The sequence below is a fragment of the Taudactylus pleione genome, unplaced genomic scaffold (assembly GCF_031769625.1).
Source record: "Taudactylus pleione unplaced genomic scaffold, aTauple2 ptg000903l, whole genome shotgun sequence".
Classification (NCBI taxonomy): domain Eukaryota; kingdom Metazoa; phylum Chordata; class Amphibia; order Anura; family Myobatrachidae; genus Taudactylus; species Taudactylus pleione.
In genome coordinates this window covers 2,185,403-2,201,955 of record NW_028285304.1, presented here as the reverse complement: position 1 = coordinate 2,201,955, position 16,553 = coordinate 2,185,403, and the positions used below count along the sequence as shown (strand labels likewise).

Genomic DNA, 16,553 nt, shown 5'->3' with positions numbered 1-16,553 from the left:
ATTCCACCACATTGTGGCTTCATACCTCATGCCTCATTGGGGTTGATTCTTTTAAGTGTGTCGCTAGTGTGTTATTACAGGTAGAATACAATACCTGACATTTGATTGCCTACTCTCCCCGAATGTCCGGGAGGCTCACAAAGGTGACGCTCCTGGATGCCTGGAAAAGTATGAGAGTCTGCCCGTGGCTGTCCAGTGCTGCCCACTTCCCGAGTGGCTGGCTGGTGATACAATTCGCAGTGAATTGCTTTGTGGCGCCGCCCCCACACTTCACAATGCGGGTATTTGAAGGGGGTGGGTCCATGGTTACACAATTTTGCCATCACATCACCTTTCCGCTCACTTCTGCCATGTGCCCCCACCTCCCAAACCAGAAGTCGGTAACCATGCTTTTGCTCCCATCCCTGTGTAATGTGTACACAAACGAGCAAGGTTTTTCCTGACCGGATAGCCTGCGTAGTAAGCGCGGGAACCTTGCGTCTTTGGTATCACTAGCTCCTAGTGGATTGACAACACGTTCAAGTTAGTACCAGCCACACAGAAGAATAAACCGTTGTAGTGTGTTAGATAATAACTAATAAGCCTATAACTGGCTTCTAGTGCTGAGTGACCTTACGTCAACTGCTCGGCCTGTACAAGCCTTGTCGCCTGCCGAGGGTTTAATAACCCGAATGGTTCAGATGCAATCACTTGGCCCCTGCAGACAGTTGCGGCTATAGCTCTAACACTCTCATTGTCTTTCCAGTTTTCGCAGCTCATAAAGATCTTCCAGAGGCTGGGTGCTGACAAGTTCCCCTTGGTGGATCAGTCCTTCTTCCCTAACCACAAACAGATGGTGAGTGTCACTAGCTCTGTGTGAAACGCTGGCTGTCTCTGGGGCGGAGAAGCGGGAGACACTGCTGGGCCCTGCTCCCAGTTGTTGTGTTGGTTTGATGATGTTGTTTGTGTTTGATGATGATGATGATGAGTTGGAGCAGTTCCTTGCAGAATGGAAACGCTCCAGGTAAAGGCATTGCTGGCGAGCACCTTTGTACCATTTGTGCTGTGCAGTAATGCAGCCGCGTGCTTATTTGTTCACGCTCTTAGGCAAAAAGTTACCAGACAGCGTTGTCAGCGGTAAAATGCAATATACAGCAAGGCCTTGATACGCGGCTATGGGCTCTGAATTGATGACAATCTGCTCGCTCCTTTATTTTCAGCAGATGTGGTTTTTAGATAATGAATTTGTGGCCGCAATGACTTTAAAAGAGATACTCTTTCAATTTATCTATCTCCCACTGACAACACAGTGACTTGCTAACGTCGGGCCTGACTTTCAACAGCGATCGCAATTGCAACTCGGTGCGCAAATCGAGCGATTGCGTATGCACCGCACTGCGTGTGTGCGGCGATGGCACGGCGATCATTCACGCAGATTGGAATCCATTGCAGAGTGGGGTGACAGGCCGTGAGCGTTCGGGGGAGGTGACGGGGGGAGTGGTTGCAGAAACGCAGGCGTGCCTGTCCGTTTGAACGCCGTTGCATGGGCGATTGCCTACGCAGCTTGAGAGCCCTCTGCGTGCGCCGAGACTTGCCATTTCTGCCACGGGTCAGAGCTGCTGCAATTGTGCGTGAGGGGCCAACATATACGCAGGACTGCGAGGTACAGTATTGCGGGTGTGAGAGAGCAGCAGTGGGCGTCTCTATGTTGGCTGAGCTGCGGCAGGCAGGCTTTAGCATATTTACGCAGCTGCATTGCATGCGATCCCAATGGCGATCTGTGCTGAATCCGGTCCCTATAGTATCTATTTTGCTACCTTAGGACTTAGGGGCCTATCCATGATCCCCAATGATGAAGTATCCAACTAGTCGCGAGTTGTGGTGGTGCCAGTTGCAGTGGGCTTAACTATCGGGGCAAATCAGAATTCCTCTGGTGCGGGTGCAGCTGCTCCGAAAAAGTAGCTGTTCCCATGATCTTACTCTGCTCATTAGTAGCGTTGTAACATTATACTGCCGGGTCTGACCGGTTAGTGCGCACAGGTGACCCGAGTTCACGCATGCACAGGGAGATAGTCGTCATGGGCGGAGGGATCCATTTGGAAGACGGCGTAGGTCCCCACAGGCAGACTCCGAAAACTTTCAGTTCAGCTGGCGTATCTATAACGGGTGCAGGGTGTGCGGTGCACACGGGCCCCTGGATCCAGAGGGGCCTAGACCGCACACCCTGCCCCCATATATTGTTATACTCCCCTCCCTGCAGTCTCCAGAGTCCTGCTCTGCAGCGCCGGGCCGGCCATTTTCCCGGTGACTTGTGCATGCGCGGTGCATTCTGGCACCAAGCCAGATCCTACGGCGCTGCCGGAGAGGAGGGGGCCTGTACTGACACTGCACACGGGCCCTCTCCTCTCTTAAAATGCCCCTGCCTTCGGCCCCCTAATAATCAATTTACTAAAGACACTGTAACGGGCCCATTAGCGTTAACACATAGGCTCCTTATACACAACGTTTAAGGGTTAACTGTACAGCGCTATGGGTTAACTGTACAGCGGAGTGTAGCACTATTGTCTTAACAAAGTGTAAAGCTCAGCAGTCCCGGCCACCTGGCGGGTTCTGCTGTAGTGACCAGGAAATGGAGCGGACGTAATAAGCAAATCTATTATCTCTTAAATGTGACACATTTTTCAGGTGACATCACCAGCTCACAAGTAGACAGGTTAGAAATGTATCTTATGATTATTCATTTTTTAACATCATAAATCAACAGGAAAGTTAATAACAATAAATGACAAATCACGGTAATATCGGTTGTGGAATATATATTGAAAATGAGTGAAGGTGGCTTTTTTTTATTCTGAATTTGTAGCGATGTGATGGATAAGTCATTGTCACGTTAATATTACTTCCTGTGGTAAAATTACTAAAATGTCCATGTTGTAAATGTATATTATGTGTCTTATCTACCAGTTGTATCGGTGAGAAACGAGCTTGGTTCAGTTTGATCCGTACGGTAGCACCCATGCGTTTATGCTTGCCGCACGCTAAGGGGCTGAACAGAGTCGCACATGGTCGCAACCGTTTTAGCGTCTTTTGACGTAGTTGCGTCTGCGGCTTTGGGCTCATTCTAGTAGTCTATTGCTCCCGCCCAATGCTAGAGGCAGATTTCCCGATAGTGCATGGCCTGCAATGTTGGAGTTCACAACCAGCTCAGCGGCACGCCCGCAGACACGCCGATAACACGCCCATAAAGCGATACATCTCCGTGTGGCTAATTAGCCACCTTCCAGTTACCGGCCCGGGATGTAGTCAGGAAGCCGACAGTCTAAATGCCGACCGCCGGCTTCCCGACTGTCAAATCCCGGCAAGGTACTAAAGACAGGCGTCGAAAACTCAACGCCTGTAATTAGATCTAGGCCGGAAGACCGACGGCCGGCATACCGAACGAAGGTAAGCCGGGCGCGGACAGCCGCAAGGGGGAGGGTTAGGTTTTAGGGCTCCCGGGGGGAATTAGGGTTAGGCACCCCCCTGGGAGACTTAGGTTTAGGCTGCGGGGAAGGGGGGGTTAGGTTTAGGCACGTAAAGGGGGGTTTGGGTTAGGCACTTGGGGGGGAGGTTAGGGTTAGGCACCCTTAAGGGAGGGTTAGGGTTAGGGTAGGGAGTAGGGTTAGCAGTACATACCTTATTTAGCATTCGGGATCTTCACCCCTGCCGGGCTTCCGCTGTCGGGATTTGAACCGCTGGCCATGCGGTCGGCGGTAATACCTACTACTCCCACCGGCACAGGAACGCCAAATACATTTCCAATACATTTCTAAAAAACAAACTCCCATGTGCATATCGCCTATTAGAGGGCTATGATAGCGTTGGTACCCCACTGCTAAGTTTGCCCCTACTGAGGTCTCGGGACACCAGAGAAGCCGAGATAGTCAAAGACTACTGGCGCAGTTCACCTGCTTGTTAATAAAGGCTTCAGAAGATCATTATTTTATTGAAAAAAAAAAAAAGTTTTATTTAGAAACATTCAGGTTTCATTGCATTTAGACAATTTGTGGTATATTTACTAAAGTGGAGATGTTGCCCATAGCAACCAATCAGATTCTACTTATCGTTTCTAAAGCACCTTCTAGAAGAGAATAGCTAGAATCTGATTGGTTGCTCTAGGCAACATCTCCACTTCTAAAAAACCCACACTTTAGTAAATATACCAGTGGCGTAACTAGGGTATTTGGAGCCCAGGGCAAATTTGAAAATGGAGCCGCCTCCCCCTCATCACCCCGATATGTGTGTGCGCCGATATGTGCGCGCGCCTCTGGCGCGCGCGGGGAAAAAGTGGGCGTGGTCACTTAGAAATGGGGCGTGTCAACATGACACACCCCCTTTATTTTCACGCTGAACATTCCTATCCATATGCACCTTAACCCCAGTAGTACCCATTATACAGTACCCCCAGTATGCAGTTGTGGTCCCTCTTATGCAGGCCCATAGTAGTGCCCCTTATACAGTATCCCCAGTAGTGGTCCCCCTTATACAGCCCCCTATTAGTTCCCCTTACTCAGTGCCCCCAGTAGTGGTTCCCCCAAATGCAGTGCCCTATGTAGTGTTCCCCCCTATGCAGTGCCCCCAGTAGCAGTCCCCACAATGCAGTGCGCCCAGTAGTGGTATCCCCTTATGCAGTGCCCTTTATATAGTGCCCCCAGTAGTAGTCCCCCCCCCCATGCAGTGCCCTTTATATAGTGCTCCCAGCAGTAGTCCCCCCCATGCAGTTTTCCCAGTAGTGGTCCCCCTTATGCAGGCACCCAGTAGTGATCTCCCCCTATCTAGTGCCCACAGTAGTGGTCCCCCCAGTACAGTGCCCCTAGTAGTAGGCTCCTTTTATAATGCCCCCTGTAGTAGTCCCCCCCTCTCCCATGCAGTGCCCCCAGTAGTGGTCCCCCTTGATGCAGGCCCCCAGTAGTGATCCCCCCTATCCAGTGCCTCCTGTAGTGGTCCTTCCTATTATTGCCCCCAGTTGTGGTCCCCCAGTGCAGTGTCCCTAGTAGTAGGCCCCTTTTATAATGCCCCCAGTAGTAGTCCCCCCCCCGAAGTAGGGGTCCCCAGTTGAGGTTCCCCCTCTCGATTAAGTGCCCCCAGTAATAGCCCCCCCCCCAGTAGAGGTCCTCCCAATAATGGTGCCCCCAGTAGTAGCCACCCCCCCCGTTGTGCCCCCACCCCCAGTAGAGGTCCCCCCAGTAGTAGCCACCCCCCTCCCCCGTTGTGCCCCCAGTAGTGCAGACAGGTTTTAAAAAAAAAATATATAAACATATACTTACCTGAATCCACGCTGCTGCTCCGGACAGTGACACCACTCCCGCCGTTGCCAGTCCTCCCGGGCTGGTGCGCTCAGCATTATGGGAGAGACGTCATGATGTCATGACGTCTGTCCCATTACCCACTGCATTCCGTCCGGCTCTTGCAGTGGGTGCTGCAGCAGTCAATGAGAGTCTATCTGACTATCATTGGCTGCTGTTTAACACACGCATCGCCGCCAGCGCTGGCGGCGATACGTGTGTTATGCACAGCCTGAGCCCGCCTCCTGGCGCTATTGGGCAAGCGCTCAGGGGGAGGGAACGGGCTCAGCTGTGCAGCACAGGACCGGCCCTGTGTAAATGTGTAGCGCTGACCGCACTCACTGCGGTCGACGCTACACTGGTGGCTAACTAGGGCGGGCCGGACTGTGGCCGGCGGCGCCCCCCCCCCCCGCCGCCGGTCCCACGGCACCCAGGGAATGCACCCCGCTCGCCCTGCCCTAGTTATGCCACTGGAATATACCCTCTTTGTATTGATTTAGCTGTTCATCTGTAGAGCAATATTCTTGGTATAGTGGACAAGCTTGAGGAGCGAATTAACAATGTGGTAATTAGCTAGTGTCAATGCGTTGAACCATGAATATTTTGTTTGATCGTGAAACCAAAAGGTGTTTTATATTAAGATCTAAGGGCTTTCAGTGCAGTCCTTAGACTGTGATACTCTGAGTGTGTGGCTGGGACAATGTAAAGGCGTTAGATAGACGTCTTATAATTGCCAGCATGGAGCATGTTCTTGAACCCCATCCAAAGCGCTTCCTTTGATCTGTCTCCAAAGAACCAACCCGCTATAATCTACTGGTATGTGTACACCTCACACTTCCATCCGAACAAGCCAGCCTGCTGCAAAGGCCCTAGCAATGGATGGTGGATAATAGGCCCGGTCACCACACCGTGACGGTATACACATTTATTACTACTTGGGTTACACCTGTGCCTTGTTCCCTTACAGTGCACAGTCCCCTGGCAGGCAGAAGAGGCAGACATATTGTGAGCCAAACCAATTCCTATGAGTACGCGTCCTATTGCTTTTTTAAGCAATAGGCATAACACCAAGGGACAAACTGCCTCATTGGGGTTCCGGGCTAAAGATAGACAGTAAAAAGGTCGACGATGTCTAGATATACACCAGATGTTAGACAGTCAATAGGTCGACAGGGACAAAAGGTCGATAGGGACAATAAGTCAACACACTAAAGGTCGACATGCAAGAAGGTTGACAGGTACAAATGATCGGCACAAAAAAATGGTTGACATAAAAATGGTCCACCCATGATTTTATTTTATTTTTAGGGTTAGGAACTTACCGGAGGGTTAGGCACTAGAAGTGACAGTTAGGGTCAGGTACCTACCCCAACGGGTAGGGTTAGGCACCAGAAGAGAGGGTTAGGGTTAGGCACCCATGGGAGGGTTGGGGTGAAGATTAGGGCTAGAAAACAAAAACAAAAAAGCATGCGTCTGACATTTTTTTGTGTCGACCTTTTGTCGAGGTTGACAATTTGTACCTGTCGACCGTCATACATGTCGACCTATTGTACCTGTCGACATATAGACTGTCTAACATGTGGTATCTATCTAGACACTGTAGACCTCTTTACTGTCTATCTGTTAATCCACACCCACCTCATTGGCGTAATTGAATTACAGCAAATGGATGGGTTGCGTGAAGGTTGGTTCCATCCACAAAATGGCTGCCTGCATCTGGTGTAAGACACCTGGGCTCTGGAATCCCCCAGCTGATGCATATGTGTATTACAAATAATTCTAGAGCAGGAAGCTAAAATAATGCTAAATGCTCCAGGGTGATACTTTATATGTAATTACTGTAGCTCTTAAGTTCCTTTGTAATTTCCTGGTAATGTGGGAATATCAGCAATTTACTAGTTTAATATGTCCCACAATGCGGCGTTGCAGCCATATACCAATATACAGATTACTTTAACAACATTGGTGACTACATAAAAGAAATTGCATAATTAGACTTTGTTTTGTTGTTGTATTTTATTACATAAGGAATATTACTCTGATTGTTTGCCAACAATGTTTTAGTCATTCTTGGCTGCCAGCTCCTCGAAATATGGCTTCTGCGTGCCTCTCGACCCCAATTACAGAAATTAATTGGGAATAATAGGCCTAAATGATGCTGGCCAGCCTACAGAGCCATTAGAAATGGATGAATAGAGAGAAAACATCTGGTAAACAGTGAACTTCACTTAGGCATGTAATTATTGAGACTGATTAATAGCTCAGCAAGTGGAATTCACTGTACAATGATAAAGATAACTGTTTTTGCCTTGTTTTCCTATACAGATCCCTGACAACATTTTGTTGCCCAGTTAACAAAAAAAAAAAAGAGAGAGAAATGTTGAGATAATTATTTTGTTCATGCCTCAGTGATGTCACCAGTTCCTAGAGAATGGATAGGCTGCATTCTCACTTATGTCACTGGCTTCTAGTGAATGGATAGGCTGCATTCTCAGTGATGTCACTGGTTTCTAGTAAATGGATAGGCTGCATTCTCAGTGATGTCACTTGTTCCTAGTGAATAGGTAGGCTGCATTCCCAGTGATGTCGCTGGTTACCAGTGAATGATTAGGTTGCATATTCAGTGATGTCACTGGTTTCTAGTGAATGGATAGGCTGCATTCTCAGTGATGTCACTAGTTCCTAGTGAATGGATAGGCTGCACTCTCAGTGATGTCACTGGTTTCTAGTGGAAAGGCTGCATTCTCAGTGATGTTACTGGTACCTAGTGAATGGGTAAGCTGCATTCTCAGTGATGTCACTGGTTACCAGTGAATAGTTAGGTTGTATTCTCAGTGATGTCACTGGTTTCTAGTGAATGGATAGGTTGCATTCTCAGTGATGTCACCGGTTTTTGTAGTAAATGGATAGGCTGCATTCTCAGTGTTGTCACTAATTTCTAGTGACTGGATAGGATGCATGCTCAGTGTTGTCACTGGTTCCTAGTGAATAGGTAGGTTGCATTGTCAGTGATGTCACTGGCTCCTAGTGAATGGCTAGGCTGCATTCTCAATGATGTCACTAGTTCCTAATGACTGGATAGGCTTCAATTTCAGTGAGATCACTGGTTTCTAGTGAATGGATAGGCTGCATTCCAAGTGATGTCACTGGCTCCTAGTGAATGGAAAGGCTGTGGTGATGTCACTGGTTTCTAGTGAGTGGATAGGCTGCATTCTCAGTGATGTCACCAGTTCCTAGTGAATGGATAGGCTGCATTCTGTGATGTCAATGGTTCCTAGTGAGTGGCTAGGCTGCATTCTCAATGATGTCACTGTTTCCTAGTGAAAAATTAGGTTGCATACTCAGTGATGCCACTGGTTACTAGTGAATGGATAGGCTGGATTCCAAGTGATGTCACTGGCTCGTATTGAATAGTTAGGTTGCATTCTCTGTGATGTCATTGGTTACTAGTGAATGGATAGGCTGCTTTCTGTGATGTCACTGGTTCCTAGTGATGGATAGGCTTCATTCTCAGTGATGTCACTTAGTTCTAGTGAATGGATTGGCTGCATTCTCAGTGATGTCACTGGTTCCTAGTGACGGGATAGGCTGTATTCTCAGTGACATCACTAGTTTCTCATGTATAATGATTCTACACATAAAATGGCTGTCTCCACTGTGTGTAGAGGATGGACACACTTTAAATCGATACTCATTAAACTATAACATATCTTCTCCACTGAATTGCTACAGCACCCACAATGGTCTAGGAGTTTGGAGGTATAATATTTTCATTAGGGGGAACGGTTGGGTAGACTGCGTGTGGCATGCAGTAGTACTTAATAGGCAAGTACATGTTTCAGCTGGAAACTACATCAGTATGAATGTGAGGCCGCCCTGATACTACTTTATTACATGATTTCGAGACATGTACTTGTAAATCCACCTTGATCCTCCATGCTGTAACACTTGTTGAAAAATTGCAATGTTAGTAAATAAGTTATTTTTCTACAAAAGTATTGGTGAAGGTTTGATATACAGATGTGTCCCTTTGATGTGCACCTTTGCTTTAATCGCAACAAATAGCCCCTGCAGACGCACGGCCCCGGATTTTGCAATTCAGCCGCACCAAGCGTTCTATTTCTGATTTATTCGCACCACTAAAGCGACAAACCTACACTACAAGCGTGCACTGACCACTGGCACTGGCAATTCTTGTACTTCTGTGTGCGGCTAAGTCACAAGTCTTTGTAAAACAGGTCCTGGCACAAGAGGCCCCGGCCATTCCTCTCGCCACCTTCCTGCCATTTAATGCCAATTCCGTTGAGCTAAAAGTAGTAACCTGGCACCCCTGGTACAGTGTGAGCAGCTTTGCATGTGGCCAGCGTGCGACGAAGATGCAATATTTAGAAAAAAAAATGTTGTTTCGCTACCCATGGCGGAGCATCTAGGTCGCGCCAATTGTCTCACTCCCTTTGTTAAAACGCTAGGTGTATAAGGAAACATCTGTATCTGAGCAGTGTACAAGGCTGAATTGTGTTTCTTATACTGGGTACTAATACCTGTATATAACACGCAGGTATGAATACGCCATTTTCTGTCTGGTGAAGAGAAGTTGATGTCGGAAAGGACTTTGTAGTCTCGTTCTCAATTCAGCGACTTGTTTAGAGAACCGTCCAGGCTCCTCGTCCTCCCATTTTGTACGAATCACAGACGGCGGTCAGTAACACACAGAAAAGACGCAGGAAACATGTTTTATAGAAATATAAAGTATTTTTTAATGTTTAGGATAAATATACTGCAAAACAGCAGTTTAGAGCAGAAGCCAATATACAATCACTGCATTTACATTTCATAAATAACATTGGAGGATTGGGGGAGTCTGCGCTACCCACGACAGTTCCCCAACGCATCTTCCCCGTACAATGACGTAGTTACCACACGGAGAGAGACCTGTAGCCTCGTCCTGTGGGCTTTGCACCTGTCTGTCACCCTTCCCAATTTCTACATGGCATGGTGGAGTAGGGCATGGTACAATTAGTATACGTCAACGGTTGGTAGTATCCGCCTCACCAGCTATTGTGAAACTGCATGTATGCTCTGCCCACCAGAACATCCACAATTGGAGAACCATCAGTTGCCCCAAGCCTGTTCTCCTCCGGTCATATTACACTACATACTGCATATAGACTGCTTGACGCATGCCATGTGCTAAAACAAAGCTTCATGTCCAGTCACCCGCAGCAACCAATCAGCCGTAAGCTCCCATACGTCTAAACTGCACCAGGCCAATCAAAGTTGACTTCTGAGCGATTGCTACAGGTCAGTGCCCAGTTGAGCTGGTTAATTTAGTAATTAATACCCAGTCGCTTTTCTTTTGTCATTTGTATGTTACTTTTACAGTTTCTAGGAGCTTCCAGTGTGGTTTTACTTATTGTCGAACTCCAAGTATTATAGTCTTTACAATTTATTTTTCTTCTGTAGTTTAAATATTTATCCCACCTTTCTGCGGGAAGGATACACCCCTCTCCACAAGTCACAGTAGCGATTTTCCTTCCATGGTACACTCACGGTTTGCTTAATACAGCTCCTGGTTTTTAACGTGTCTGCCGGCCTCTGGCTAGCGGCAGAGAGAGCCACAGGAGGGCGAGAACCCAATGTACACGCCAAAAGGAGAGCTGGATCCTTCTTAGTATAGGGCGGCAGCTGTGCAGTCCGGAGCTGACTGGCATCTCTACCCGTGCCACATCCTTTGGCTCTCCTACAGCTTTTAGTATGGCATCCAACAGGTGCCAAAAAGGACAGGAGCATTGCTGTATTGAGCAAACGGTGTGCCACTAGAGGTGCGTGGGTGGCTGGTAATGATTAAACAACCGCAAAAGTAGAAAAACAATTTAAGCCTAAAGCTGCATACACACACAACGATTTTATGAACGATTTTCTGTCAGATTATCTGTCAGATTTTTTATAGTGTAATGAACGATTTTTTTGAACTACAAACGATTTTTGCATATTCCCTTACTGAAAATCGTTGAGTTGGTCAGTCTGACTGAACTACAAACTACAAACGTGAACGCGCATGAACGATGATCGTTCGTTTTGACTCAGAAAGGGAACGATTTTTTCAACGATTGAACGATATTGTTATCGATAATCGTTCAAAAATCGTTGTGTGTGTATGCACCTTAAGTGTTTTCCCAAAATGGGTGCATTAGTTAGTGTCCCCCGTTCAAAAGTCCTTACCGACGCAGCAATACCTGCTAACTATCTCAGCAGAAATATCATTAATATAGAAAATATATTTTGATATGGAATGTCAGCAGCGGCTGATGAAATTATCCGCACTCAGGGGTCTATTCAGCATTGAGTTTTTTACATAAAGAAATACGGAAACTATGATTTCCGTATTTTTTATGTAACTCTCCTATTCAGCGATGGGATAATGGAGAAGATAACGCAATTATCTTCTCCACTAATTCCCATCTCGCTGAGTACCGCACTGTAGGGATCAGCCATTGATCAGTGCTTTAACGCTTTTTTGCTATTCAGCACAGCAAAAAGCGTTAAATCACTCGAAAAATATTTCCTTTATATAACGACATTTCAGAACAGCGATATATGGAGGAAAATACTTAAATATCCCGAAAACTGCCGTGGCAGAGGGAAATTTTCCCATAAGTCCCTGCAGCATTTTGTAAGCCCGTCCAGTCTCCGTGCCTGCTTCCCGGTGATCGGCGACAGGTAAGTCACTCTAGTAGTATTTACTCTAGCTCCGGCGGCATGTAGGGCGCCAGAGCTAGAGTGGGCAATTCAGTGCGTACGCGCCCGAAAAGGGGCGTAGCTATTGAGAAGGGGGCGTGTCTATAAGACGCGTCCCTTTTTCGTCACTCTTGGGGGCGTGCCCGGCACTTACGGACACGCCGGGCAGCCCCCAAGCACTGCCGACAGGGAGAATAGATAACGGGCACATGCGCCCGGCGTCTATTCTCCGGCGGTGACCGGGTCACCGCACATTTCTCCCACCCCCGGGACACTGCGACCCGCGGGTGAAGACGGCACCCGCAGGCTGTGAGGGCAGGGTGCTTTTTGCCCTCTAGAAGGAGGGCAGGGCGCCGCGCCCCGCTAAAACAGCCTAGCGGGAACGCTATTCTGGAGCCTGTTAAACCTGCCGAAAGAGATTATATTTAACATTTATATATAAATGTTAAATATAAAAGCACATAAATATACATGTATACAGGCTAGTACAAGTCAATCAGTTCGGATAAGCTGAAGCTGTACTTACCCCTTCGGCGGTCACAGCAAGCAGGGAAGGGACTGACCATGCGCAGAGGAACAAACAGAAGGGATTGTTTTCGGAATCCCAGTGACAATGCCTTCTGTGACATCGCAGGGACGTGTTACCGCAACCGCTGTCCCTGCTCAAAATAGTGCTGAATAGCAGCAATAAATTATCGTAGTTGATAAAAACTCGTGACGATGTTGCCCGATAATATTCTGGGCAACATTGCCACTGTTGCTGATTAGACCCCTCAGTTGTAGTAGGTGCTTAGCGTCCGACTTATCTTATTGTCCAGTGATGTGAAGAACCAGTTTTGTGTACTGTACCCATATTAACATAAATGACACTCCTATAGAGCTCAGAAACAGGTCACCCACGGCGGCAGAAGGCATGCAGGCCAGGCATTCTCACTATCCCTGTTCAACAGACAACTATATCCTAACCTCCGTCCCATCTCATCAGCGGTCTCTGCGTGACTTGGCACTTTGTTCCAGCAGCGTCGGTCTGACCCTAGCCTGGGCTATGTCCATAAACTCTAGCTGCTGCTAGGCCAATGGCACCGAACAAAATATATATTGTCACATGGAACATACAAACAGGGCAATGCTATGAGACTTAAGCCAATTTTCAAGCTTAAGTAAGTCACCAAAATCCTGACCTCCATGTGTGTAGCCCAAATCCACTATTTAAAATGCACGGCACCAGTAAGCAGCAGAGGCAGCCATTTTGTGTTCTGAACCAATGTTCCTGGCAATGTAGCCTGTCCGTGCTCTAGGAAACCATGACACATGACGTCCAGCCACAAAGTGCCACAGGGATGTGGCTGGCTACTGGTGTATGGATATATTGCATGTACATGGATTCAGCCCCCAAAATGACTGCCGCAAGAACTCATTAACCCTTAAATGAGGGGTTCCCAACCACAGTCCTCATGGCACACTAGCAGTCCAGGTTTTAAGAATAGCCAAACTTGAGCAGAGGTGACTTAATTAGTATTCAGTTATTTTGATTTAACATCTGTGCTCAACCATGGATATCACTAAAACCAGGACTGTTAGTGTGACTTGAAGACCGAGGTTGGGAAACACTGCCTTAAAGGAAGGCAGTATCAACAGTGAAGGCAACTGATACTGGCACAATGTATGCTATGATAAAGCAAGACTTTTGGGATAGCAGTGACACACCATCTACTGTAGAACTACAAGTCCCAGGGCGCACTACCAGCCTCCAGTTGTAGTTCCACAGCAGGAGAGACACCAATCACCAGGATCCTGTTTCAGGACAGTACAACTCCAGTCATCCTCTTGGCGCCCACTGCTGGCACTTGAGGTTGGGAGTTGTAGTTTACACAAAAGCTTAATCCATAATCTTCCGTCTTGTGCAAGAAAGTGGTTTGTGGGAAAGCTCTACTTCCTATTCAGGACTACAAAAAGCAACGCGCTGCTCGGTAATGGCAATCCAGACTATTTTCTGCAAATATAAAGGCATATCCATATAAAATATTCTTATTTGTGATATCATGTAGCAAACCTGTAAAATAGCATAATAATAATAATAATACAAAAAAAAAAAAAACCTACTCACTACTTGGAATGGGGTGAAGATATATTAAAAAAAAATTAACAAAAATTTCCTCTACTGATAAAGAGAAAAAAATATATAAAAACAGAAAATATGTTGAGTCACCCGCAATCTCAGTAAAACGTAGACTTTAGTCACCCATTTTGTCAGAACTGGAAAAAATAACAAAAAAACAACAACAAACAAACATCCAAACAAAAAGTTCAAGACTTTATATTAGAACTCTACATATAATGTATCTATAAAACATCCAGTCGAGAGCAACAGAAATTCATAACTTAGATTCATGTTAAGGATTCCCAAAGGAGGGTCGTAAAGGCACCGCCATTCGATGCTGTTTTTTTATTTTTTTTTAAAGAATATACTAACAGGAACACAAATAAATTTTGAATTTAATTTGCTCCAATTGAACAAATTTGTTTGATATCCTAAAAAAAACGGTCTTTCTGCTGTGGTCGGACGATGGACGGCAAGAGGCTAGGCAGTTGCGGAGACTAATCATGGCAGATAATCTCTTTATCAGAAACAGATAGCCAGTAATATTGGTGCCTCTAGTGGCTCGGAGGCGCAACTGCATATGGATAATTGAATAGTGTCATTAATACTGAATTTAGAGATTACATATCCAGCAAATTTATGCTGTTGCGTTTGCCTCATTTGTCATTACGCAATAGCCACTCTGCATTATATAACATGTACTCCTGTCCGACAATCGGTATGTATAATGCATACGGATACATGTTATTAAAAGATCAATAGACAAGAGAAAAAAAAACAGTTCTCTTTGAAATGTTCTGAATACTTCAAAATCATAATAATTTGTAAGTCACTTCATCTGTATAACAGCACCCAACCTCTTACCTCAAATTAATAGCTCTGATTACCCTCTCTCTAAAATTAATGATTAGGTGATAGCTTTTATCGTAGCTACTTCATAGAAAATAAAAAATAAATAACATTTTGTGGAGCCCTTAAAGTAACAGAGGAAGTCTAAGTACTGCATAATCCTCCAGGCCACAAGAGGGAGCTGCACCCAGGGCAATTTCAGCCTCTGCTTTGAAGGCTGTAATAGCTTATTCTCTCTGGCTAGTTTCTGCCTCTGCACTGCAAGGCACCACACAACCATTAACATTTTGTTAAGAAGTAGCACTGGCAATGTACATGGCGATGTACAAAAGATAGGTTTTCATTTATTAGTGCAATGTTAAAAAAAAATTGTTTTCCCAATCGAATGCAGATCACAGAAGGTCTCTGATACTTTGCAATAAAATTATATACATAAAGTGTGACCAGATCCAACATGTTTCTTTAAAAAAAAAATCACTTTGATATTCCAAAACATCCCCACTTCATTCCCCAGTAAGCTGTAACCTTATCTTAATTTATTTTTAGGGTATCAGATGAGTAACCATAGGTCTGAGTCTCTTGCAGCCTACCGCGGCTTATAAAAGATCATTACACAGCGCCTCCTATGGAGGGAGGTTGAAACTGCAAAAAAAAATAAAAAATGCACAGCACTTTCAAAATGACAGCTCCCAGTATACCTGTTTTCAGTCTGTCTTTCCTTGCTTTAGCAAAACAAAGTTGTGCCGAACCTGTCAAAATCTAAATGAGATAGCCTACGTCAGCAGGCCACATGGACTGTTAATTAATATAGAGAGAAGAAAAACAAAAATGAAGCAAAGCCAATACGGCCCTGCACACGGTCTTAAATGGGTGATTGAAAATAAGTGATTAAAAAATATATACTTTCTGTATGATGGCAAAGACATGTGTTCCAAGTGCTACATTTAGCAAGAAATCAGGCACTAATTTCATTGCCGCATATATATTTTCAGGTTTACTGTCCTTTACAGTTTCTGGGCTCAGGGGTCCGTCGTGTTGATTACGGTTTTGTCTGGGGGAGTCCATCCTCTGTACCAACTGCAGTAACCCTCCTTCTGCTTGATGCAGGCGTAATTCTTGGACTGGTAGCCGGGGGCGCCAAAGTTAGAAAGCAGATCTGTCCAAAGGCACTCGCTCTTGGAGGTGATGAAACACGGGAGGTAATAGCAAGGCTTGATCTGTAACAAAGGACACAATCTCCAGGTCAAGGACTAGCACATATGACCCTTATCACGCATGTTCATGAAAGGGTTGTTGAAAAATGACGTTTAAATGGGCAACTGCTGTCTGCCGTAAAGGTCCAATCTAGCAATGTCTCCCAGGATCCCCTACAAAGTCTTAAAATTGACTGGATGGTGTCGGCTGCTCTGGGAATGACGTGAGGTTGAACGCAAGTCAGTTTGGCCGATTGTTTGAGTGTTTTCTCACTGCGCATGATCCGTAATCGATCATACGCAAGCAGGAACGGCAGCTGAAGGGGCGTAGCTGGAGGGTAATGGGGAGCAATGCAATTGGGCTATGCA

The 16,553-nt window shown here is 46.1% G+C and overlaps 2 protein-coding genes across 3 annotated transcripts in view; one reads left to right on the top strand and one right to left on the bottom strand.

Moving 5' to 3' along the window:
- Positions 1–16,553, top strand: part of SYN3 (synapsin III) — a 316,630-nt gene that overhangs the window by 133,792 nt on the left and 166,285 nt on the right. For both annotated transcript variants that reach the window (XM_088459273.1, XM_088459272.1), the window contains exon 6: positions 746–835. In XM_088459273.1, the coding sequence (XP_088315399.1) occupies positions 746–835 (90 nt within the window). The remainder of the gene's footprint in view (positions 1–745; positions 836–16,553) is intronic.
- The window catches only part of TIMP3 (TIMP metallopeptidase inhibitor 3), a 45,182-nt gene continuing 38,664 nt past the window's right edge, over positions 10,036–16,553 (bottom strand). The window contains exon 5 of the mRNA XM_088459234.1: positions 10,036–16,208. Coding sequence (XP_088315360.1) covers positions 16,011–16,208 — 198 coding nt within the window. The 3' untranslated portion in view covers positions 10,036–16,010. The remainder of the gene's footprint in view (positions 16,209–16,553) is intronic.